The sequence below is a fragment of the Genypterus blacodes genome, unplaced genomic scaffold (genome assembly GCF_046128005.1).
Source record: "Genypterus blacodes isolate CSIRO-AG114 ecotype Tasmania unplaced genomic scaffold, CSIRO-AGI_Gbla_v1 ptg000048l_1, whole genome shotgun sequence".
In the NCBI taxonomy this organism is placed as follows: Eukaryota; Metazoa; Chordata; class Actinopteri; order Ophidiiformes; family Ophidiidae; genus Genypterus; species Genypterus blacodes.
Genome location: NW_027466861.1, coordinates 4,062,992 through 4,088,814, shown reverse-complemented (window position 1 = coordinate 4,088,814; position 25,823 = coordinate 4,062,992). Strand labels below are relative to the sequence as shown.

Genomic DNA, 25,823 nt, shown 5'->3' with positions numbered 1-25,823 from the left:
CATTTAATGGCCTGGTCTTTGTGTCGGCACCGCGCCACCTGAGACGAACACAATGCGACACACACACTCGCATACGCACGCACACACACGCACACACACATACACGTACACACATGTGACACGAGAGCCCTTCAAAGGCGAACCTGTCAATGGGCCGGCTGTCACCTCCCTCCTGTGGCGCCCGGCTGTGATTGATAACTCCATCGCTCCCCTCCCTCCCTCCCTCCCTCCCTCCCTCATCGCTCCTGTGGTTCATCCAGACAAACAAACGGGAAGATTTCATGATGTAGGCTATTTTAATTTTATATTTAATCATCAATCTCACTATAGACAATCAGCGCTCTGTTTTGACTCATTTAAGAGCTTCTGTCTGCTTTAAAGTGCCATTTCTCATCAATGTTCCTCCTTTCACAAATATACAGAATATAATGTAAGCAAACAGGATTTTGACCTTTGACCTGTCAAGCAAATACCGACACACACACACACACACACACACATGCATACATACATACACCCCAAACCACTGCAGTCCTATTTACATACTCCCTTATTGTGCTGGGCTCAGTGTCATATCAGACGTTAAGTGAGTAAGGAGGTAAGGGAAAGGAGGGAGGGAGGGAGCGAGGGAGGGAACAAGGAACTCCTGGCAGGGCTGAAAGTGGGCCATGAAAACAACCTGGAGACGAGGAAGAGGAGGAGGAGGAAGAGGGGGAGGAGAAAACGGATGGTTCATAGAGAGGAAATAAAAGAGCGTAAGAAGAGAGCAAATGAAGTTACGGGGGGGAGAGAGAGGAGAGAGGAGGCGATGGCGAGTGTGGCGGTGGAATGTGGCGCCCGCGTTTCTTCCCACAGCTGGAGCTGACCGGGCCAGACGAGGAACCAGACACCACAGTACCAAGCCTCTGATCTACAGCTGGGGGGGGGGCCTCAAAGAGAAGAGACACACACACACACACACACACACACACTCACACTCCCTTCCTCAGTGTGGCTCGTGCACACAGGCCTTTTATTCGCAGCACCAAAATTGAATTACAGAGCAAAACCCGCAGCAAATAAAAGGCCGGTTTTATGCGCCTGTGTGGGATTTGATTCTGTCCGCCAATAGCCCCGCCCCCTACGTCACACTGACCGGCCATCTGCTCGCACAGACCACGGAGCCTCCCCTCCCTCCCTCCCTCTCTCTCCTGCCCTCTGTCTCCCTCTGTCTCTCTCTCATGTCCACCATCGCTCCTTCAGCACTCTTGTTTATGGTGGCGAGGCGGCGGTTTCGGTCGGTTTCTTTGGTTTGCGTTCGTCTCTTTCTGAACCTCGGCCTTTGTGTTGACAACGGTTCTGATTTGTACTTTGCCGAGGCGTAACTGCGTCGGAAAGTATAGTTATCTAGACGCTTGATTGGCTCTCTAATGAATAGAGCAGGACTCCAGAAATAGCTTTGGTCACAGCCGACGAGCCAGCATCTAAATGTTAGTGAGTGTGTGTGTGTGTGTGTATGTGTGTGTGTGTGTGTGTGTGTGTGTGTGTGTGTGTGTGTACTTGACTCTGACCCGTGTCCCGTCTCTCCTCTCAGGTCTCTAAAGTGAACGGGCTGACGCGGGCGAGCTTGGCTCAGGCTGTCGGTGCCAAAAAGGGCCGTGACTTCCGACTGCCGTCCAAAACTGTGAAGAAGTACACAGCGACCGTGTCCAAGGGCCACGTCACCTACACCAAAGCCAAACAGAGAGAACTGGGCAAGAAAACCAAACTTAGCAGCAGCAACAAACACAACCGCGCCGCCTCGGCACCGTCGTCAGCGAACAATCACAATCAGCACAGCCAGCCAGCAGCCAGCAACGGACTGGCCAACTCAGGAAAAGCAGCAGCGCCAGCCCACCACAGCAATGCAAAAACACGCAAACAGGTGCTACTATCCAACGGGCTGCACAACGCCGCCGTCGCCGCCCGCCTCAACGGCAGGCTGAACGGGCAGCGGCACAACGCCCCGGCCAAGGAGGACGGGCAGCGGCACGGCCAGCAGGGCCACGGCGAGTGCCACGGCCGGGAGGGGCTGCGGAACTCCAAGCGGCGTCTGGAGGTGGCGCTCGGCTCCGCGGGCGAGCAGAGGGCCAAGGCCTCCGTCGCCGAGGCCAAGAAGGCCAAGCTGCAGCCGGCCCCCCTGGAGACACGCAGCAAGAAGGTGGCCAATCAAGAGAAGGCGCATGCTCAATCCGCCGCCCTGGTCTCTAACGGACACGCAGAAACTCCACCTCCAACTCCATCCTCCACCCCGCCTCCGCCCGCCCCGCCTCCCCCACAGACCCCCCCTCCTTCTACACCAGCAGCCAACGCGGAGCCGGTGAATCAGCGGCCCAAGCGGGCGTCGGCCGGCAAGCTGATGTTGATCCGACAAGCACAGCAGCAGCAGAGCAGGTCTCACGGGCGGAGCTCTTCCTCTTCCTCGCCCTCGTCGGGCCAGAGTCACCCACAGAACCACAGTCGCGCCAGCACTACCTCAGACCCCCACCAAACCCCCGTCTCCTCCTCCTCCTCCGCCGCCGCCTCCCCGCTCACGGCCCCCAGCGCCCCCGGACAGCTCAAACCAGCATCGCTGCGAACCGCCGACCGCGACAAGGAGTGGGAGCGCGAGAAGGAGATGACGCGGCAGAAAGAGCGCGAGCAGGAGCGAGAGTGGGAGCGCCACCGGAGCCGCGCTGACGGATGGCCGGCGCTCGGGGACGTCCCCGTCTTCCGGCCGGCGCCCAGGGAGTTCCAGGACCCCCTTGTGTATCTGGACGCGGTGAGGGAGCAGGCGGAGGTGTCGGGCATGTGCCGCGTGGTGCCGCCCTCTGACTGGCGGCCGGAGTGCAAGCTGAGCGAGGAGATGCGCTTCGTCACGCAGGCGCAGAGAGTTCACATGCTGGGACGGCGCTGGGGCCCCAACGTGCAGCGGCTGGCCTGCATCCGCAAACACCTCAAATCTCAGGGCATTACCATGGACGAGCCTCCTGTCATCGGTACGACACACACACACTGACACACTCACAGAGCCAAGGACTGAGCCATGATTGAATGTATTAAGAAATGACCTGCAGGTTTAGATTTAAAAGGCATTAAAATAAAATTAAACAAAAACAGAATCATCAGTGGACCTGATGGTGGCGCTAGAGCAAGAACAGTCCTCATGTACACACATGCTCATTGGTCACCTCTTTCTCTTTCCCCCTCTCTCCCCCCCTCTCTCTCTCCCTCTCTCTCTCTCTCTCTCCTCTCTCCCTCTCTCCCCCCCTCCCTCTCTCTCTACCCTCCCTCTCTCTCTCTCCTCTCTCCACTTCCCTCTCTCTCTCTCCTCCTCCCTCTCTCCCTCTCTCTCTCTCCCCCTCCCTCTCTCTACCCCTCTCTCTCTCTCCTCTCTCCCCCTCCCTCTCTCTCCCCCTCCCTCTCTCTCTACCTCTCTCTCTACCCCTCCCTCTCTCTCTCCCTCTCTCTCTCTCTCCTCTCTTCCCTTCCCTCTCTCCCTCTCTCTCCTCTCTCCCCCTCCCTCTCTCCCCCCCTCCCTCTCTCTCTCCCCCTCCCTCTCTCTCTCCCCCTCCCTCTCTCTCTACCCCTCCCTCTCTCTCTCTCTCCCCCTCCCTCTCTCCCTCTCCTTCCCCTCTCTCTCTCAGGTGGCTGTGAAGTGGATCTGGCGCGTTTCTTTCAGCTCATCAATGACATGGGTGGCATGCAGCAGGTGATGGACCTGAAGAAGTGGACCAAGTTGGCTGACCTCCTGCGCATCCCCAAGTCAGCGCAGGACCGCCTGGCCAAGCTGCAGGAGGCCTACCTGCAATACCTGCTCTCCTACGACTCGCTCGGCGCCGAGGAGCGCCTCCGGCTGCAGACGGAGGTACTGCAGGAGAAGAAGAGCCTGGAGTCTCGTCGGGGCCCTCTGGAGGGGCTCGCCGACTCCTCGGCGCCCAGCGCACTGGCGCTGGCGCGGTATGAGCCCAAGAACGGGCTGGTGGGCGGGATAGTGGGCGGGGCCACGGGAAACCACCGCACCAACGGCGTGTTCCACCGCCTGAAGGAGCTGGAGGCTCAGGTCAAAGCGGGCCGGCGCCGGCTCTTCGCTCAGGAAAAACAAGGCAAAGAGGACAGGCACCATGGAGAGGAGGAAGAGGAGGAGGAGGAAGACCGGGGCGTTCTCAGTGACCAGCACAAATGTATTTACAAGGTGAGGATGAGGGCGCCGTTTGATTATGCCACACACACACACACACACTCACATCAGGAAACAAGCATGTACAAGTGTGTGTGTGTGTGTGTGTGTATGTTCTGTTGGGCTCCAGTTTAAAGTTTCACTCCGGTGCTGCAGTGTGGAGCCTCTTCCCCGCTCACACTCACACTGTGTGTTCACTAAGCTGCAGGAGGAACGTTTCATTCCTCCTCTCTGTCAGAGAGTTGTGTTGTCTCTTCAGCTCCTCTGTTAGTTTGTGGTTGCCACGGTGCTGAGGTCTTTAGGTGTGTTTGTTATGAACGCCACCGTGGAGCTGCGTTGTAAATGTCAGGGACAGAAGTGTTTGAACCGTTTTCTGCACACTAAGTTGTCAGTTGCGTCTCGCGTGTGTGTGTGTGTGTGTGTGTGTGTGTGTGTGTGTGTGTGTGTGTGTGTGTGTGTGTGTGTGTGTGTGTGTGTGTGTGTGTGTGTGTGTGTGTGTGTGTGTGTATTCCCATTTCCCCCGGCTGCTGGCAGCTGTATTGTTTATGGCGAGCTGAAATGTAGGTCAGCCAACCCAAACCATCCTCCCCTCCAAGCCCCGCCCCCTTCACCTCTCTCCCTCTGTCGTCACAGCCGTAGCCCCGCCCTCCCCCCCCCCACGCCACACACACTGCACACGTACCTTTACTGTTACAACCCAGCCAAGTTATCCCACACACACACATGCATGCTGACTTGCAGGAAGCTCGTCCATATGAGCTTGCATCTTGCATCACATACAGTACACACACACACACTCACGCAGTATCTGGATTCCATTTGACTCCCCCCCTCCTCCCCACTTCCTCTGGTAACTGGATCTCTATATGACCTCCATCTGTGCAGCCCACAGATTGTCAACAGTACGGTTCATGCACGTCGCCTCCATAAGCACCATAGAAGCGCTGCACTCATGACGAAAATGGAGATTGTGTGTGTGTGTGTGTGTGTGTGTGTGTGTGTGTGTGTGTGTGTGTGTGTGTGTGTGTGTGTGTGTGTGTGTGTGTGTGTGTGTGTGTGTGTGTGTGTGTGTGTGTGTGTATATGCTGAACCCGGCCATCTCTCAGCGAGGTCCCAACATCATCGACCCTGGAGCAGGCAGATTTATAGCCGCCTTCAAAGCTTTATTCCTGCAGGAGAGGGTCAAGTCCAGGTGAAACGTATCGGGGACTTATAGAGGAGGCCCAGCAGTAGAGACCTACACACACACACACACACATATACACACACACACACTTGCCTTTTTGACCGACGCTCCAGCTCTCATTGTGTTTCTGGCACGGTGAGACTCACTTTCATGTCTTTGTTTGCAGGGGAAATCGGTCTCTTTGACAAACTTCTTCAGGATAGCCCGGAACACCATGACCATGTGCTTTAACAAGGAGCCCGGAGCTGCTGAGGTCGAGGTCAGGACGCCGACACACACTCACTTTCAACACACACACACAGGAACATCAAGCAAGCAAGGACCGAGCTGCCACTGATCACCTCCTCTCTCTCGCCTTTCTTCTTCTCCTCTTGCAGCAAGAGTACTGGAGGATCGTGGAGCAGAGGGACTGCCACGTGGCGGTGCATTGTGGGAAGGTGGACACCAGTACACATGGGAGTGGTTTCCCCACAGGAAAGTCAGAGCCATTTTCTAAGTGAGTACCACATAGAATCTGGTGATCGATGAAGTCTCTCCATCTGAGCTTCAGGGTTCACATCTCCTCTGACTTTCATTCCACTACCAAACTGACTTCCTCCTCTTCCCTCCTCTTCCCTCTCAGACATGGATGGAACCTCACCGTCCTTCCCAACAACTCTGGATCAATCCTGAGGCATCTGGGTGCTGTCCCCGGTAAGGAGGCCTCTGAGCCGCCTGGTACCACACTTTAACTCTGCTGTGACTCTGATTCATAGAATGACCAGCAGCTGCTGCCCTATGAGGACCTGTGACCTCACTGTCTGAGAACACAAGATGATGTAATGTTCTGCTGCTTCTTTTTTAGGGGTGACCATTCCCTGGCTAAACATTGGCATGGTCTTTTCTACCTCATGCTGGTCACGAGACCAAAACCGCCTTCCATACATTGATTACTTACACACTGGTGCTGATTGCATTTGGTAAGTATTCATTTAGCTCAATGTTGCTTCACCAGTGTAAAGGATCCAACAACTAGGTAGTGGTTAAGGTGAGAGGAGGAGGAGGAAGAGGAGGGAGAGTTTGTGTGGTTTAGGGTGGATTTGAGCTTTGACCACATGCTGTTTCCCTCGAAGGATTCCACCAGCGCACGTGCTGATTCTGTCTGTGTGTCTGTGTGTGTGCGCGCGTGTGCCTCTCTTTCCCGTTCAGGTATTCTGTCCCTGCTGAGGAGAAGGCAAAGCTGGACAAGGTTGTCCATACGCTGCTTCAAGCCAATGGCACCCCAGGACTAGAAATGTTGGAGAAGAACATCATGGTGGGCGTCTGGCAACGTTCTATCACCTACACACACACACACACACAGAGCTAGTGATGTAACTCTCTCTCTCTCCTCTGTTCCTCCAGATCTCTCCGGAGGTGCTGTGCCGCGAGGGCATCAAGGTTCACCGCACGGTCCAGCGGAGCGGCCAGTTTGTTGTTTGCTTCCCGGGCGCCTTCGTCTCTAAAGTGTGCTGTGGCTACAGCGTGTCGGAGACGGTGCACTTCGCCACGCCGCACTGGATGAACCTGGGCTACCAGGCCTCAAAGGTCAGCGCACGGCTATAGGCCTGATGTCTGAGAGTTGAGATGAATGAATGGATGAGGGTGGCAGAGCTCAATTCTCGAGTTTGGCCTGCACACCGAATCTGAAGGAGTAATCACAGCTGTAACTCTCCCGGGGGATTTCCTCACGTGTGCAGAATCACACGCCTTTTCAACCTCCGGCCCTCATGCTCCCTGTGAGAGGAGAGGAAATGTGCTTTACTGTCATTTTGGGTGTGATTGTGATAGAAGCGCATATACCTTCAGAGCTGCCTAAGCACCCATAACCACGGCCCAGATCGCCCCCCGGGGTGAGATGACATCATGCAAACTGTCAGAGAGAAGCTGCTGTTATTGTAGAGTCCATGAAGGCAACCTGGCTCTGACACACTGAAGGAAACCAGCACATATACATGACATCTATATTCTGTTTAAGATGAAACCAGTCTGAGACAAAGTAGAGACGTGTGTGTGTGTGAGTCCTATCACTGATTTCCTGTTGCTCTGACCTTGTGTGTGTGCAGGACCTTAAATGTCGTCGTATAGCCAAACCCTTTTCCATGGAGAAGCTACTGTACCAGATCGCCACGGCCGAGTCCAAGAGGGACAATGGCCTTCTCCTCACCACCATCTCCACCCTACTCAAAGACCTCAGGTAGGACACACACACACACACACAGATATGAAACAAATCTGGCTTTATTAACCACCAGTATCAGAAGCGGATCAAGCACACTTAATTAAATGATGAAGACAGGAATGTGCTGTTCTTGACTGACTGTCGCTCTTGTCCAATAGGAACATAGAGATGCGCCAACGGCAGGAACTTTACAAGGCGGGTCTGCTCTCCTCTGCCCGCTACGGCACCCACGACAGCAGCCTGGCGCCCAGCGAGGGACGCAAGAAGCCTCGTGGCAAGTGGCTGGCACTGGAGTCCTCAGAGAGACGCTGCCAGATATGTCAGCACCTCTGCTATCTGTCAATGGTGAGGACGGAGACGCTCAATCAATCTTGTCCAACCTTCGAAAGAAGTTCTGTCGGGCTGTTTGGGTCTGTCTGGTTGCCATAGTAACATCCCCTTGTGCATCTCCGCAGGTGGTTCAGGAGACGGACAACGTGGTGTTCTGCCTGGAGTGCGCGCTTCGCTACGTGGAGAAGCACAAGTCCTGCAGAGGCCTGAAGATGATGTACAGATACGACGAGGTGGGCAGCCGCTGTTCTCTCTCCGGCCACATGGGGGAGACATCAGCAAGCTTTAGCTCTGCTGCAGTGAATCAGATTAGTGAGCGTGACATTGGATTTGTTACCACAATTACAGGTTTATATACTGCACTGCCAGAGCAGGAAGACAGAGTGTGTGTGTGTGTGTGTGTGTGATTCTGTGAATGTGTGTGTGTTAGTAATGTTAATGCTTACGTTTCTGTCTCCTTTCTGTGCCTCAGGAGCAAATCAACAGTTTGGTGAATCAGGTGTGTGGCCGGGCTTTGATGAAGAACGGCGGCGTGGGAGGAGGCGGCGTGGGCGTTGTTGCCGTTGGAGGCGGGGACCCCTGCCACGTCATCAGCCCCGTCAAAGCAGCTAAACGGGGCTCTCGCAAGCGCGCCACTGTGGAGGTCTCCCTGGCACGCCTCTCCTCCAGCCACATGCCCAAGGCGGCGGCTGTTTCCTGAGGTTTGGACGCCTCGAGGCCGCCCCCCCCACACACACCCCCGTGCGCTGTGCCCACGTCCTGCCCCCCAAACCACAGCCCCCCCCCACTTCCTTCTTTTTAAGTTGAGCAGGTTCACGATCACCCCAACCATTATTTAAGATGGATTGTTTTTGAGCTTTTGAACCCCTCACCCTGACCTCTGACCCCTCCTTTTAAACAAATATTCACCTCCCCCCTTAGTACGACACGCTTGTTTATGGAAAAAGAGAAAAGCAGAACAAGATGTCTTTTTTGCACTAGTGTGAAAGAAGAATTGGGTTTTTTATTTTTGGATGATTTTAGAGTCCCTCCCCCTTTGAGTCGTCCATGATCAGCATTAAGTGTAAAGTTCACACGCAGACTTGATGCCCCGTTTGCACCCTTTACCCTCCGCGCCAACTCTTAGGACGGAGTTTTAGCTTTGTCCCGCCCCCTTTTTAGACTGAACCCCTCCCCCTTTATCTCATCGCGCAACTGTGAAGGCGAATGGAAAGGCGTTTTTTTACATTTTATTTACCATTTTGCTCTAAAGTTACCCAAAGTTTTCCTTCCTCCTCGCTAAGAGGAAGAGGAGTTCATTTAAAATTCATTTTTGGCGGTTTTAAAAAAAGGGGGGGCGCGAGGTAAAAACTTGAAAGACGGACGTTGTTGGTTTATCGTCGTTTTGGCTTTGTTCTACTTTGAATTTTTAGGTTTGTTGTTTTTTTTTCGTTATGCTAGTTTCATTTGCGAGAAGTCTTTTGTGTATTTTTACGTCGTGGATCTTTTTCTGTTTTGTTGGCGGAACGTGAGGAGGGGCTGAGCTAGTGCTGCTTGACCCGCGAACAAGGTCCCTCGCTCACTTCACTCCCCCCGGTGGTCACTGAGGGGAATGACGCTGGCGAGCGAAAACTGTGCCTGATGACTCAGCGAGCAGATCCATTTGTTATTGGTGCTGTTGGTTATAATTACTGTATAACACAAAAAAAAGAGAAATCGGGGGGGGAGGGGGGGGATCAGCGCCGGCTGACGGCTCTGGCGCTGGCCCGCCCCGCCCCCCTGGTCCCACAGGGCAGAGAGGCTTCCAGGCTTTTCTGGTTCTAGATGTGCAATCGTGTTAACATTCCATTCTTTCAGTCCTCTTGTTTTATCTGTACCAGTAAACATTAATTATTATATTATTTTGTGGGTTTTTTACTTTTGTTGATTTGATGTGTTATCTCAAGTAGAGCCACTAGTCAAAGAGTGTAAAATGTGAAATATCAGAAATCCAACTTTTACTTTTTGTCGTCCTTTGTTCTTTTTTGGGGGTTTTGCTTCTTTTTTTCCCGCCCCTCCCCCTCATATATTCAGAGTGATTTTGTTGGGTTTTGTTTAGAGAGAGGAAAAAGTCCAAACGCAAAGAGACAACATCAACTTTCTTTTGTACATAATCCTGTAAATTTCTTTAAATACTTGAGCCTTTTTTCCCCGGGGGGTCGAGAAAGCAAACAAGGAAGGAAGGAAACAGAGGAGAGAGGACCGAAGTTCCCAGAGAGAGAAAGCGAGAGCGAGAGAGAGCAGGATGAAGAAAAAGCCTTACATTTTCCCTTTCTTCATCACGTGTGAGTTTGACGCTTACAGGGTCGCTCTGGTAAACGTTGTATAAAAATTTTAAGTGCTGCTTATATCACTATGAAATAAGATATCGAGTAGCCGCCCGACTGCCCCCGACCTAGTTTTGTTTGTTTAGCTTTACTTTTTTAAAGAAAAGGGAAAAAAAGAAACGAGATGTTCGCAAAAAAAAAAAACACAAAAAAATGGGTTTTTACATTTTCATTACTGAAAATTCAACAAAAACGTAGTAGCTACTCATGTTGCACTGAGCTTGCCAGTGGTGACTGTCAAGGAAAAATCCTATAATCCAGTTTGTTGGTTGTCGTCCCTCGCAGAAGACTGAACTGTTTTAGGACTATTTAATGAAATACCAAGTTGGGTGTTTTCAACATTAAAAAAAAAAGTGGTTGTCAAGTTTTTATGGCCTTACTATATATTTTATCCTGATGGGGTTTTTGTTTCTCGTTTTTTTCCACTTTTTGTTCGTTTCTTCCATTTTCTACAGCATAAACTACTTGCTCACAGCGGGGGGTCTCCGGTGACTTAATTTATTAGTGCCGCATCTCGGCCTTTCCCTCCACTCGGAAAGAGTCATGTTGGTTATATTGACAGTTTTTTACTTTTGCAGTTTGTACTTAAGGTTTAATAAAAACTTACAGACAATTCACTGTCATTTCTTTCCAACCTGCTTTTGTCTCTCTTTGTGTGGGTGCGTTGGCATTTCTCCTGCTGCTACTACAAGGAGCTTAGTAACACTGATAAGAAAAGACGTAATCGGTTATGGGTTCACAAATATACAACACGTTACTGATTTCTACGGTAAACACTTCATTTAATCGCTTCAAGAATGCAATGAAAGTAAAGAATGAAGTTAAACAATGTTAGGGGAGGGGCGGACATTTATTACCAACAAGTCAGAATGTTTTGGGAGGAGGGGGAGGGGTTAATGCTGTCACACTGCACAAAGGTCAACATTTCTGTACAAAAGGTCTGGATACAGCAAAACATTAGCAAAGTCCAGTGTGTTCAAGTGTTCAGTCCAAACAGGGATTTGGTCCTGGATCAAAAGGAGAAGGTCACTCCCCTGGATGTGTGTGTGTGTTAAATTATTCCTGGTACATGAACGCCACTAAAGGGTATCAGCTAAACTATGACTGCCAGAATTGGATCGAGTTTTTCAAAAGAAATGGCACAGAACATAATCTAATATAATTGGTGACTTTATATACAGAATAAAGCAGATTTGACAAGAAATCACTACTTTCAGGTCAGCTGATGTTGGAACTGAGTCGCTGCTGTGTTTGTTTTGGGATCATAAAACATTCTGGAGTATTCTGCAGTAGAGCCGACCCCAGTGGATCCATGGAGCCTCCAGAAGCTCCTACAGGAAGTTACACACCTCAACTGTGAATGCCACAAATATTTTCATCGATTTGGTTTGAAAATCACCATATTCTGTAAATTGGCCGGATTGATGGATTTGTTCAGCTCGTCCATGACTTCACGAAAACAAAACACTGAATCATCAATGGGTCCCTTGCATGCCACACACACACCTGTGCTTTTGCTCATTTGTTTAACAATTAAGTATTTCTGCAACCTTCTTGAACATGAAACACCACCGTGCACACACACACACACTTTCTCTCACCTGCAGGGGGGACATGGATGCAACAGGACTTAACTTATGCTATGGGAGACTTCATAACTAATAATAATACAGGACAGTTAAGGCAAGGTCATGTGGCATTTAGTGCAACCTCAACGTTTGTTCTGAACTAAGAGAGGAATTGGAGGAGGGAGCTAATATTAATATAAGACTTTGATTGGCAGCTGTGTGTGTGTGTGTGTGTGTGATCTAGTCCACCTCTCCTCAGACCTTCCTCCTGCTCTCCTCACAGTCTTTGCTGGTCTGCTCCTCTTGCTCCACTCTGTCCACCAGTACCGGGTCGGGGTGGACCTCCTCTTCATCCTCGGTCACCACCACTGGGGGTTTCCTCCTCCTTCCTCCTGCTCCTCCTGCTCCTCCTGCTCCTCCTTGATCGATCTCCTCCTCGTCCTCGTCTTCCTCCTCCCCGGCCTCTGTGTCCTGGCTGGCCGAGTCGGTGCAGGTGGAGGAGAGGGAGGAGAGCTTGTGTCGCAGCTCTGCCTGGGTGGGGACCTGCAGGCTGATCTCTGTGGTGTAGGGATCAGCCTCAGGACCTGCAGGGAACGAAGGGCGCTTAGGTCGATGCTCCATCACATAATGAAGAAATGTGTGTGTGTGCGGCTCCACCCACCTGCCACAGGCGAGGAGGCACTGTTGTCTTCTCCTCCAGAGTGCAGGAAGACGTCCAGGGCCTCGTGGTCGGACATGTCCATCAGGTCCATCTGCTCCAGCATGTCCACGTTCACCTCCATGGACGACATGCTGCCTATCGGCTCTGAACACAAACCACAGACAAACGTGAGCCTGGGGCGGCGGGAGCAGTACCCACAATGCACCAGCAAGAGGCTGAGTCCAGGAGGGCTTGTTTTAAAATTCATTCACTTCATTCCAAAAAAAACGTTGCCGAGCAGAAGCGAATGTGAGCGCTGAAGCGTTTTCAATGGGCGGCGTTCCGTGTGTGAGGAATGTTTGCTTTCTAAGATCTAAAAGCATTAAGTGGATAAATGTGTTGGCTTTGCTGCGTGAGACGGGAACACAGAAGCACAAAGCGTGTGAGCGAGCAGCTAAATGAGCAGAATAACAACAAACACACTCCCCAGCTAAATGACTGGGATGCAGGGGGTTAATATGATGCTGATGAAGCAGCACAGACGTTAAGAGAGTGAATATAATATAGATGATCTGCATATCGTATCTGTATCATGGGCTGTAAAGTGTTACTGTAACTTATTTAATCTGATCAGAGACAAGCTGCTGCCCTGGGGTCAGAGCCCCTCCTCCTCACTGTCATGATGCCTCTCATGCTTTACAAACACACAGCCGGGCGGTGCACGGTGGGAATGGGGGGGTGAGGGTGGGGGGGTGCAGCAGGAGAGGAAGGAAGGAGCGAGATGATTGGTCGGCAGGCACAGCAGTGAGAGATGATGCTATTGGCTACCGTACCTCAAGGAAATGAGGAGAGCAGAGGAGTGCAGCACGAGGGAGAGAGAGAGAGAGAGAGAGCAGAGGAGAGAGTGGAGAGAGAGAGAAGGGGGGGTATTATTTCCCATGGACCAAATGTCTTGATTCAGGTTTGCATACACACACACACACACACACACACACACACACACACACACATTGAGTGACATGTAAACATCAGAGATAAAGTGGCAGCTGATCGTGTTTACATCATGTCAGTGTTTCTGTTTCCCCTCAGTGTGCACAACATGGCTGACTTTACGTCTTCCTCTCTCAGTTTACCATGACCATGCCTAAAATATTCCCCTGGTGTGTGTGTGTGTGTGTGTGTGTGTGAGAGACCCTAGAGACTGGCTCCTGGTGGCTTATGACAGTTCTCTGTCCCCAGCCTTGTTTGGGCTCCAGAGTGGCGCCGCCCTGCTGTTTGAGACGTGCAGCTGCAGGACGTGTTCTTTTGTTGTGTGTGAAAGTTTGGGGAGCGGCCCACATATCTGAGGCTCCACACACACACACTCGTCGAGGTGTGAAGCTCTGGCTCCTTCGCTCTCCACGCCGTTTACCAGCTTCATTACCAAAACGCACAATTAATTGATAAAAACCTGCTGTGAGCCGTGACAAAAAAAAAAAGGCCTCTCACTTACTCTTCCTCTTCACTCCCCCCCCTCTCCCTCCCCCACTATTCCCTCTAATAAGCCATTTCCAGAGGATTAGGCGAGGAGGATAAATGAGTAAAAGAAGGAGAGCGATCACATTTGGAGCGCGGGGCAGCGGCGTCTCATCCGTCTCCTGCAGCCGCTCTGCATCTCTCATTCCTGCGCAGGCTTGTGGCTGTAACACACACACACACACTAATCTACCGTGCATTCAGACGGCGTGGTGGCATTTTTCAAGGTAATGACTCCACGCTCGTGTGTGTGTGTGTGTGTGTGTGTGGATGCAGAGCTGTTCTGGCTCAATCTTCTGATTTGCAGCTGAATCTTTTGGCCGATAGAATCATGACTAATCTTCTTTTGGTTCTCAGCCCCCGTGCCGGCTTCACCACACAGTAATCCTCTCTCCCTTTGATCTGTGTGTTTGAATGTCATCAATGAGAGTGAGTACGAGCGCTGTGCAGCACCTCTGGGTCCCCCCTGGCCCCGCCCCCTCACCTCTCCTCTCGGCGATCTGCAGGAAGCCCGTAGAGAGGTACTGCTCCATGTCTTGGTGGAACGACTCCTCAAAGTACTTCTGCCGGTCTTTCACCTTGACCTGCGGGGCCGGGACGCCTCCCTGCTCGGCACCCGGGACTCTCTGAGCCTGCTCTGGGTCCAGATCCACTAGGGAGGAGGAGAAGAAGAGAGGGGAACGTTAGTCAAATACAGGAGAGAGGAGAGCTTTGCTGACATCCAAACCTCCTGCATGAAGTTTGAGTTTCTGCTTCTGTGATCTAAAATGAAGGAGCGCCGGTTCAGTTTGGAACCTGGCCATGGGAGTCCATCTGTTTAATGACAATGACACGCTTTTCCTTGTTCGATGTAAAGTAACAGTTGGATGTTTTGTCTCTGCACACACACACATACTCCTCCTCCTTGCATCCCAGCTCACGTACCGTTGCACCGCTCGGCTCCTGAATCAATACAGGCTCTTGGGGAGCGTTCACTGAGCTGGCAGAGTGGGCATCCTCACACACACACACACACACACAGCCCCCCCCCCATGATAACCCGGGCCTGGACCCTGAGGGGCCTCACAGCAGACGGAGAACAATGAGGTCCCATCAGACTTCAGAGCCACGGCCCCTGGAGGACTGGAACAGGAGAGCTCCCCCTCTTCCTCCTCCTCTATCAGTCCACCTGATTGCTCCTCCATCACTCTCCCCAGAAGTCTACCTTTCTCTTCCAGTTAGCTGGTGTGTGTGTGTGTTTTATAGAGAACGCTCTATTAGATTAGGGGCCTGGGGGAAGCCTTGTTTAGATTGTCAAGCATTGTAAAGGGTTAGAGGGAGGGGAAGGAGATGGAGTGAGGGAGAGAGAGAGAGAGAGAGAGAGAGACAAAGGGAGCTGTGTGTGTGTGAGTGTGTGTTTGGTCATAATTAGGTCTTACAGACAGACAGAGTTGGATCCTGTCTCTTTATCTCTCCTGTCTCTGATGCCTCTAATCTAATCCTCTGCCCATTATTAGCCTGAGATTTATTTACAGAGTCCATGTACCTAAAGTGTGTGTGTGTGTGTGTGTGTTCCTGTGTCTGCCCAACTCAACCGCAGCCTTCCTTCTCTTTGATCTACACACAAGCAGCACAGAGAGTCTAAGTGAAAGTCTCGTCCTTAATATCCCATCATCATCATCATCATCATCATCATCCACAGAGCGTCCCCATTGTGTAAAGACGATCTTTGTCTTAACAGTCTTATGAATCTCCTCATTTAACTCTCTCCTCCTCCTCCTCATCACCATATCCTGCTACACACATCACCTTAGCTCCAGAGTGTATTTATAGCAGCAGTAGCTCACACACACACTCACTCACACACTCTGATGCAGCCTGCAGGATTTAAGTTTGCAGCCACGACTTCAACTTAAGAGCAACAAACTGTACTGTGAGGCTGCAGGCCTGAGCCACACACACACACACACACACACACACACACACACACACACACACACGAGGTGATGAAGGTGAATGGCGGTGTAATGATTCATAAACACAGGCATCACGCTCGTCACAGAAGAGGACGAACCAAACGGCCTGGTTTCCCTCTCGTGTCGATCAACCACGACCTCACACTGCAACCAACACATGAATAAAACAACGACTTTACAGAAACTCTGCACAGCTACCTGAGTGTGTGTCTGTGCTGCAACCTGAGGCTTCTGTTCCCATGATCGTCGCTCTCACACACACACACAGCGGCCCTTAGATCCACTCTGAAGACGGACGACTGGATCAGACTCCACACACACACACACACACACACACACACACAGGTAAGCAAGGTTAAACAATCCTGTCTCCTGGCCGCCGACGGGTTGATGATCCCAGCTCCAGTCTGCTCTCAACAGCAGAGCAACATCTGGTCTGTGCTTCTGCAAATGAAGGAAGCTGAACCCACAGGAAACGGCTGCTTGCTCTCTTTGGTTCTCGGTGTGTGTGTGTGTGTGTGTGTGTGTGTGTGTGTGCATCCACATTTGCATACATCACTGCGTATGTGTTTAAATGCGTCAGGGTGACAGCGTTCGATGTGTTTGGAGTGTATCGTGTCCAGATCGTTATGCATGGCTCCTCCTCCACACATAGAGGGCGCTGTGGAGCACAAACCTGCTGTGTACTCTGATTTACTCTCCAGCGATTTCAGCTGTGAATGTGTACGTTGCTTACATGGTGTGTGTGGAAGCTCTGAGGCCTGTGTGTGTGTGTGTGTGTGTGTGTGTGTGTGTGTGTGTGAGTGCGAGCGTGCGTGCGTGCGTGCGTGCGGAGTCTCAAGATGAAGAGCTGTGATGAAACACGCCATTAGAGTTGATTCAGAGCTGTAGGATTCCTCTCCAGCTCTGGTTGGACAGCACACACTCATTTCCTCTCGGCTGGGCTCACAGAGCAGGATGCAGATCTGGGCGTGGAGCGTTCGCCCGCCTGAGCTCGCTGCCGCACAACTGGAGCTCATTTCAATCTGTCTGCAGGGCATTTAGAGCTGCTTATCAACGTGCTTTCATACACACTTCACCTTCATCTGGGCTATTCTGTACGATCCCACATGAGCAGGTGGAAGCAGAGTTCTTTATAAACGACCCTAAGTGACACACAGGAACTCCTCCCCTTTAAACACTGCAATCAGCTTTCAGACAGTCATTCACAAGTGACTGAAGAGTAACTACACACACAAGTGAGATGAGGACACGAGATGAGATGGACCACACCTGTCCAGACAAGACACACACACACTCATCCAGAGCAGAACCAGATCAGAGCGGATCAGAGCAACCCAGACGATGAGACAAGAGCAGCCCTGATGAAAGTGACAGTTAGTGGACCTGCCGCCTTCACTGTCTGCCAAACGCCTGGGAGTAGGACCAACGTGTGTGTGTGTGTGTGTGTGTGTGGACAGTGGCGAGGCTGTGATTCACACTTGTAGAGAGAGAGAGGGCGAGGTCAGAGCCACAGGGTCTTGTCCTTGACGTGAGGGCAGATGATGCTCTGTGTTTCTCTCTTCTCACTGGGAAGGAGGGACGTTCAATGGAACAAATCATTCTTCTTCTTCTTCTCCTGTTTAGATGAACACAAACAATCCCTCCTCAGTCGTCTCCTAACTGTCCTCTCATACGATCCACATCAGATCAGACGCTCCCCTCCGGAGTGAAACCCTCTCTTGTTCTCACAGTCACTTTAAATTAACCGTCCGCCCTCAGATGGAATTTGTTGCTCTTTGGTTGAGGGCTAATATTTCATTCAGGCAGCAGACAGAAGAAGAAGAGGAGGAGGAGGAGGCAGCCCTGACAGTGAAGACTCCTCTGCCTCCTCTCCTCCTTAAACCCTGCTCACTCAGCCGTGGTATTTTTAGATTCTGGCCGCCTCGCTATCTCTCAAGTGCTCAGGTTTCCGCCACAGGCCCCCACGCTGTAAATAACACACACACACACACACACACACACACACACTTAATAACATCACTTTACCCTCTCCCTCTCTCTCTGAATGTCTTGTCTGCATCATTAGGGTGGTAGAGATCTCAGGTCACATCAGTGTCTCACACCAACAAGCTCATAACGCCGTTCACTGTCAGAGCCGCTGCTTGATTCACTCCAGTAAACGCAACACACACACACACTGGCCTTACAATAACTTCACACACATTTGCACCGATAAACCGATCAACCGCTCTCTCTCCCTCTTTCTAAGAATAACACACATTACATGACATACAGGAGACATGCTCTAATGTGTGTGTGTGTGTGTGTGTGTGTGTGTGTGTGTGTGTGTGTGTGTGTGTGTGTGTGTGTGTGTGTGTGTGTGTGTGTGTGTGTGTGTGTGTGTGTGTGTGTGTGTGTGTGCGCCTCAGCTTCTTCCTCTTCCTCTCACAGTTGTGCGTCGTGTGACCAAACGCCCTTCCTAACAGCGACGTACGATTCTGGCGCAGGACTAAACGACTCGACCTCTCCAGCGGGCGTCACGTTAGATCTGAGGCTGTGTGTGTCTCTGTGTGTGTGTCTGTGTGTGTCTCTGTGTGTGTCTCTGTGTGTCTGTGTGTCTCTGCATCATTAGAGTCACATCATCATCAACGACCGCGACACTGCAGACACTCATTTGATTACAAACCAGTGGAAATCCTGTTGTTGTTGTTGTTGTTGTTGTTTATGTACTGGCCTTGTAAATAAAGGAACAGTTGTGTGTTTGTACGCTGAGTAATCAAACACACAAAGGACTGAACATGAGCAACATGGCTGAAACACTGGTGAGGTTAGTGAGGCAGATAATAGGAATCTGTTGACGTTTTGATTTCCACAATAAACTTAAAGAGACAAACACAAAAGACAGAATAATGTGATGATTAAAGTCAAACGTCGGAGCGTTTTAATGTCTTAGCGTCTGGGCTCTCTGCTTGATTAGTTCAGTCGGTGAACTGCTGATTGTGAGCGACATCATCAGAGCCGACGCACACCGACTGATCATCATGTGTCCAATTGATCAACAAAAGGGGAGGAAAAGAGAAGCAGAGAGTTTAAGCTCAGACGTATTGATGTTAACCCTCTGTGGTCATCATGACATCACAGCCCTCATCTTCTTCATTCATTATGCATGGGACTGAAGCTTCGTCGTTTGTCTTTGGAGCCCTGCAGCCTCAGACGGCCTCACTGCTGCTGGGTGTTAGCAGGACCGTCATGTTGCCTGCTTGTTTCTGGGCTTTCTGACTCCAGTTTGAATGAAAGAACTCAATGTTGTGTGTGTGTGTGTGTGTGTGTGGGTTTGAAACGAGGCCTGACAGCACAAGTTCATACTGACGGCCCCCTGCTGGGCCCCACATTCTGTTAGTGTGTTACTAAACGCTCACATTTAGTTAATGCCCAGTGAGTTGGATAATATTACACACACACACACACACACAGTCACAGTTACATAATCTAACACATGAAGTGTTTTCATGAGGACAACAGCTCGGTCCTGGATGTCTTTGTTCATGATGTCGTCTCTTCTCAGCTCTATAGAGCAGCAGGGGCGCTCTGCTCTATACGTCTGACTTCATATCCTGTCTCCTTTCACTAAAGCTCCATCATGATGTCATCCTCTGAATATGTTTTTTAATTCAATCCCTTGAATCCCCCCCCGTTTGCACAAAGCCACATTGCTGCTGCTGCATCAGCGTGCGTCCGTGCAGCTGTGTGTGTGTGTGTGTGTGTGTGTGTGTGTGTGTGTGTGTGTGTGTGTGTGTGTGTGTGTGTGTGTGTGTGTGTGTGTGTGTGTGTGTGTGCGCTGTGGAGCTGAGGGACGTGCGGTTGCGTCTGCCTGTTTGTTTCCTTCACCAGGGACCGAGTCTATAATCCAAATATTGTGAGTGGAAGCGCCCGGAGCTGAGATGATGGAGGCAAAGTGAGCAAATGAGCTCGGCAGAGGAAATGGGATTTGCCTCTTTTCTGCTTTTCACAGTGAGTGAGCTGACATTTACCTCCAAACCTCCACTGCTGCCAGGCATCTGGCCTTTTCACATGTGTATGTTCCACTGTACATTCACGTGCGGCGTGCAGACACACAGCAGACGGCCAGAGAGAAACAGGTTTGCACGACAGGAGCCAACTGCTTACAAAGGTCGGCAGCAGAAGACTCGCCGCTTCTCCGTTATTTTCTGGCCTTTTTGGACCACAATGCATCTCTGTGTTCAGGAAGTTCTCCTGCCTCTCACGGTCCAACTCCTTTACAGATTGGACTCACAGTTTGTGTGTGAGAGACAGTTGTTCCACATTTGGCATTTTGGAGTTGAATCCTTTGACCCCCGGTGTAACTAACGACACACGGGTCATAGATGATGTCACCCACGTGTGCAAATGTAATTCTTGTGCTAATCAAAGCGGTGCACTCTGGGTCTTGTGTCATTAGCAGCTCACATGCGGCTAAATCAGCCGTTCAGAGCAGGATTAAAGGCTTCTTAATGACTCGTGAAAATTCTAATTTCCCATACTCCTCCTGTGCTCCCAGATAAATACGAGAGGAGAAAGAATCCCTTCAGCCTGCCAACTAAATCACCCTTCAGCCAATGAGCTCTCAGCAGCCCGGCGAGGACGCGAGCGAAGCCGGACGCAATCCATTACCTCTACGAGAGGCTTTGGCCGTGTTCGTTCAGCGCCGCCGTGTCGAGCTCCGCTGCAGGACGCAGCACATAAAAGAGACTTAGCCTCCAGCAGACAATTAAAGCGGCTCACATCGCCCAAACCTCTGTGAGGCGTCATTAAGGGCCGCAAAGACGTCGCGTCTCATACGGCACAGAAGGGGCAAACCCAGCGTGCGGAGCGAGTCACGCAAACGCACACGACAACTTAAGTCAAACAGTGAACTGTGACCTTAAGGCAGCACAGGCAAAGCTCAAATCAGGGCACGCATGCAAGCTGTGTGACGGTTTAAGTGCAGCCGCCCGTAAACAAACGTCTGCATACACACACCTGCATACACACTGAATGTTAGGTGAGGGTTGGAATTTAAGGATCTCTGTTTTGCACAAGAAGAAGAACTGCAAGCGTGCGGTGATTCTCCCTCTGCATGAACACACACACACACACCCTTTGATCAATTTTTCATCAGTACTCATGTTGAAGCCGTAGCCATGCTGCGTGGTTGAGGTTGATAAATGATAGATGCGACGTGAAGCATGCAACAGATCTCCTGCAGGTGCGCTGACAAATGTGCAACACGGCCACTTTGTTATTGAAACTAAATTTAGGTCCATCACCTGGAGGAGAGGAGTTACAATAAACTGCTGCTGCTACACTATCTTTATATTTAAAACTGTGAGGTTTAAAGAAGCATTCTGTACAGGTTCTATGCGTTTGGACTAAGAGCTTAAAGATGTAAGATGAAGAATCCCTATGGATACAGAGGTCAGAGGTTTGAGCCAATCTTTTGCATTTATGATCTCTTTTGATGAATTTTGTTTGATATTTTAATTTCTGCCAAGTCTCTAAACGGCTCCTTTGGTCTAGATGGAATTGAGTTAGATATAAACATATAAAGGTAGAGTATAAAGGTATTCTTCTTCTATCTTGTGATTCTTCAAGGATTTCACATCAAATCATCTTTAAATGCAGCCCTGTCTCTCACAAAAAAAAGGGAGACATCTTCCTCTCTTCCTTGAACTCGTGCTGCCCTCAACCGCTGCCTTAAATTCGCCAACATCCCCCCCCCCCCCCCCCCGGCACGGTTCAGCAGTAATGCCTGAGCTTCCGGCTACATGGAGCGGCGGCGATGCGTCTGCACGGAAGCAGCCGAGTGAGATAATGGAGCTGCTGCATGAATCTACTGGGCTGATTCTGTTAAGCTCCCAGAGGCTGCTCCATTGTCATCCTGTGGTGGCTTACAGGGAGACACGGAGAGTCTGTGTGTGTGTGTTTCCCTCTCTCGCTCTGTGTGTGTGTATACGACTACAATGTCATTTAGAAGCAGCCTCAAACAGTTCTATCCGTCTCTGTAACGTGTACTCCGTGACCTTGATGGACCTTGTGATAGATCTCATTTGCATGTCTTAGTTTGAGCCGGCGTCTCATCTCGCTCCTTCATCTAATACAATACGTGGAGTAAGACGAGTACACGGGCGGAATTAATAGGATTCCATTACGGGAGGGAGAGTGTGGCAGGGGAGGAAACGCATGCAGAGATTGCTCGCGGCGACTAATCAAGAGTATAATCTGGAGTTTGAACATGGAAGATGGAACCCCGTGTTGGCCTGCAGCAGCAAAGCATGATGGGTTTCCGGTTCGGCACAAAGTGACGCGGCGGTGGGAGAGACGCGAGCGCCAGTCTTTTTCCTAATGGCAACTTCCTGCAGGATGGTAGTCAATCTTTTCCAATGGGGCTAGGGACGTAACGACTGCAGGTCACCACGGCAACCTCACACATCTGAGATATCAATTCCATAGAGAGCCATGATGAGATTCATGAAAGGTTCACGGTGTCGGTGTGTGTGTGTGTGTGTGTGTGTGTGTGTGTGTGTGTGTGTGTGTGTGTGTGTGTGTGTGTGCCATACCGCTGAAATATCTGCAGATGCTTCATCGCACCATTACAGTCAGGACGGATCAATACGCCTCCAACATTTCCGACACTTTCCTGAATCCACCTCACAGAGAAGTTAAGTTTCCTCTGGAGACACAGCGTACTCCATAAACCCGCCTAATAAAAGAGAAACTAAATCTAGATTGGGAACGGGAGAACAGGCTGTGCAGACGACATCGTGCTCCACGCAGGATTTGTGAAACAAGAACATAACCCATATTACACACAACCACATTTCCTCCCCTCTCCCTTCTGCACAGCAAGTCGGTCGTCCTCGTCTGTAACAACCTGGAGAATGCAGAATGAGAAAACCTTCTGCTTTGTTCCACCGCTGATGAGAAACTCCCTGCCAGCCCTGCAGCCTGTTACTCCAATACATAACCGAGTGTCACTTTCAAGACGCTCCCTTGTGGACAGCAGCGACTTGAAGACAACCAATCAGAGCCGCGGCACGTTTGCATACTTGTCAGCGCTCCACCAAAACATCTTGGGGACTGGAACACAGAACAAAGGGAACTAAAGCTACTAACTAAAACATAGGTCCTGTGAGGGGGCACTCCGAGCTTCAAATGAGGTTGCCGTTGCCGCGTGTTACACTTAAATAAAGCCTCCTAACGCTTGCATCAGCCTCCTCGCAACTCGCGGCAACTTCTGTGCCGACGACGATGCGACTTCACCGCAAACAGGCCGAGAGAGAAGAGCGACGAGGGCCGGGCGGGTTTTATCATTATTACTGACAAAATGGTTCCATCCCTCACCGGAGCCGACCCGTCGTCTGAAAGCTGAGCACCGACTCCTCTCCCCGCACTTTAATCGCTTTGTTGTCTGAGTGAAATATCACACGGAGAGTTTGTTCTTATCCCCAACTAATGTTTCACGTTTCCGCTCGACGGAGGAATCGTAAGGCGTCGGCCATTTCTCTTTGTTTAATCTTTTCCCCCCGTCGCTCCCTCGGCTTCCCCTCGTCGCTCCTCTTCCTCTCTGCCCCTCCTTCCCTTAGCAGCAGTCACAGTGTGGCCTCCTGTTCGCCCCCCTGCATGAATTGTTTAAAAGCCTCATCTTGGTCGGGGGAGGAAGAGAGAAAGCACTACACACAGATATGAAGCAATATCACAGCCAATCTGAGTGAGAGAGAGAGAAAGAAAGAAAGAAAGAAAGAAAGAAGGAAAGAAAGAGAGAGAGAGAGAGAGATTCTACAGCCTCTTCCTCTATATTACCTCACTCCTGCTGTATTACATTACTACTCGGCTGTTTCTTCCATAACAAAGTCAGCGTGGCCTCCGCTCCTCCACACCTTTAACAATCTCAAGTTGCATTTGTAGATCTTATTGGAACAAGAAGCTCAGCGGCCTCCCAAATAGGAACACAAATCTCCAGTAAAACAACACTACAGGGTTTATATGAAGTAAATGGGGGGGTGAAGACGATGAAGCTGTAAACACTGAAGCACCCGTGAGCCTCGTGAGCCGTTACCGTGGGGACGATGCTGCCCAGAGGCATCAATACACTTTGTAGCAGACTAATAATGTTTCGGGTCACGGTTAGTTGCGGTCGGGAGCCGAACGCCGGGCTGATGTTGCTGAATCGGGACAAAAAAATGAAATCGGAACGCAACAAGAAAGTAAATCACCCAGGCAACAGATTTATGAGTTCTCCTGGAGCTTCTGTGCTTCATTGAACCCAGACGAGTGAATACTTCCTCCTGTAGAGCCCCATAACCACTCATTCATTTATATACATTATTTATGTATGAGGTTTTTCTTAATCAGTGAACTCCAGTGTATTCATTACATCATGGCTGTTTATTGCAGCTGGCCTGGACGCGTTCCAGCAGAGACTGGGAGGAAAAGCAGCAGGACTTTTACCTCCGGACCACCCGGCTGCCCGAAATACCTCCACCCACTGCTGCTGCACCCGGCCTGAACACACAGCGTTCAAGCTACAGCTGCATGGTGTGGCTCTGCAAACTTGTATACAATAATGCAGGGCTCCATTCCAATACCAAAACCAAGACACGAGATTGGCAAGAAACCGTATGATAATGGAGGGATGGACTCAGATAAATTGGACGGTTGTCGGCACAGCAAAGCAAAACGCCTGCAGTGATTTCAGGTATTGTGTGTCTGTGTGTGTTTCCTTTTCTCAAGGCGAGTTTGTTTTAGCAACACAACCCTGCCTTGGCAGGAGCCTGTGTTGTCAATCCATCTGTTGTTTTGTTGAATGCGACCACACAGAGATACCTGGTGCGCTGCGGGAAAGCTTCCCCTCCCCCCACTGCAACCTGTCCTGCCCTGTCTTTGTTTGTGTGTATGCCACACACACACACACACACACCTCAGCCACAGTGAAATTGACAAACCTGAGAAGACACAGCTATGAGCACGGTAGAAAACATCCCCTTCTTCCCGCTGTAGGTTTTGAGTGTGTAGAGGAGAAAGTCTGCGACCTCTCAGGAGGATTTGTTGGCCGTCTAAATGAATTACTCGTCAAAGGTGGTGTGACCTTTATGAGAGGAATAAACTCGCTCTTGATAACACAGTGAACAAACAAGGCACGTCACACCGCTCACACAAAACCCCAATCCCCTCAGCCCAAGCGTGCAGCGAGGGGCCTGCAGAGCTTTACGGCCATTTAGGCTAAACTAATACAAAACTGTGTTGGGGAAATAAGACTGGAGAGCTTCCTGGAGTCCATCTGTCATCTGGAGCTGAGCAGAGGTTAGATTAATGCAAGAAAACTACTTCCCCAAAGAAAATGTTTGTTTAAGGACAATGAGATTCCAGATGTTTAGCGTAATAACTTCAAGAAATATGGACAGATAAGTAAAACAGATGTGTGTGCTGAGCTAGAGGAAACAGTGAGCGGAGGTTAATTAGTGCTAAAAGGAGTAATTAACCTGCTTCAGATCAGATGAGCCTCTGTAATCAAACACAAAGACACATCTGATGGCTTCATTACATTTTCTAACCACTGAACATGGATGCAGACACACACACACACACACACACACACACACACACACACACACACACACACACACACACACACACAGTGACCTTCCACAAACTCATCCATCCTTCGCTGCGGCAGGGAGAGGAGAGACAAATGTGCTCCATGACTGCAGAGCGACCCAGAGGTCCTTGAAGGGGGTGCGTCTGTCCGCGCCTGACCCCCAGTCACTCCCTTATATAAAGGCGGCCGGTTGGAGGACGCAGGGAGGGAGGGAGGGAGGGGCGGAGCTATAGGAGGCCGGGAAGTGAGATTAACAACCAGCGATGGCCTCAGCATGCAAACAAGCACGCA

The 25,823-nt window shown here is 50.7% G+C and overlaps 2 protein-coding genes across 6 annotated transcripts in view; one reads left to right on the top strand and one right to left on the bottom strand.

Annotated features, from left to right (window-relative positions):
• LOC143000449 (protein Jumonji-like) overlaps nucleotides 1-10,450 on the top strand; it is a 41,093-nt gene extending 30,643 nt beyond the window's left edge. For both annotated transcript variants that reach the window (XM_076149764.1, XM_076149763.1), the window contains exons 6-17: nucleotides 1,574-2,996; nucleotides 3,645-4,192; nucleotides 5,530-5,622; nucleotides 5,741-5,859; nucleotides 5,986-6,056; nucleotides 6,208-6,322; nucleotides 6,552-6,657; nucleotides 6,747-6,929; nucleotides 7,448-7,578; nucleotides 7,722-7,908; nucleotides 8,019-8,126; nucleotides 8,366-10,450. In XM_076149764.1, coding sequence (XP_076005879.1) covers nucleotides 1,574-2,996; nucleotides 3,645-4,192; nucleotides 5,530-5,622; nucleotides 5,741-5,859; nucleotides 5,986-6,056; nucleotides 6,208-6,322; nucleotides 6,552-6,657; nucleotides 6,747-6,929; nucleotides 7,448-7,578; nucleotides 7,722-7,908; nucleotides 8,019-8,126; nucleotides 8,366-8,593 — 3,312 coding nt within the window. In that variant the 3' untranslated portion in view covers nucleotides 8,594-10,450. The remainder of the gene's footprint in view (nucleotides 1-1,573; nucleotides 2,997-3,644; nucleotides 4,193-5,529; nucleotides 5,623-5,740; nucleotides 5,860-5,985; nucleotides 6,057-6,207; nucleotides 6,323-6,551; nucleotides 6,658-6,746; nucleotides 6,930-7,447; nucleotides 7,579-7,721; nucleotides 7,909-8,018; nucleotides 8,127-8,365) is intronic.
• Nucleotides 10,451-11,392: 942 nt separating this feature from the next.
• dtnbp1b (dystrobrevin binding protein 1b) overlaps nucleotides 11,393-25,823 on the bottom strand; it is a 36,416-nt gene continuing 21,985 nt past the window's right edge. For 2 of the 4 annotated variants that reach the window (XM_076149768.1, XM_076149765.1), the window contains 3 exons: nucleotides 14,446-14,613; nucleotides 12,468-12,611; nucleotides 11,393-12,390 (listed from right to left, as the gene is read on the bottom strand). In XM_076149768.1, coding sequence (XP_076005883.1) covers nucleotides 12,062-12,390; nucleotides 12,468-12,611; nucleotides 14,446-14,494 — 522 coding nt within the window. In that variant the 5' untranslated portion in view covers nucleotides 14,495-14,613 and the 3' untranslated portion in view covers nucleotides 11,393-12,061. Of the gene's footprint in view, nucleotides 12,391-12,467; nucleotides 12,612-14,445; nucleotides 14,614-16,114; nucleotides 16,495-25,823 lie in introns of those variants that run through there. The other 2 variants (XM_076149766.1, XM_076149767.1) reach the window with 2 other exon arrangements.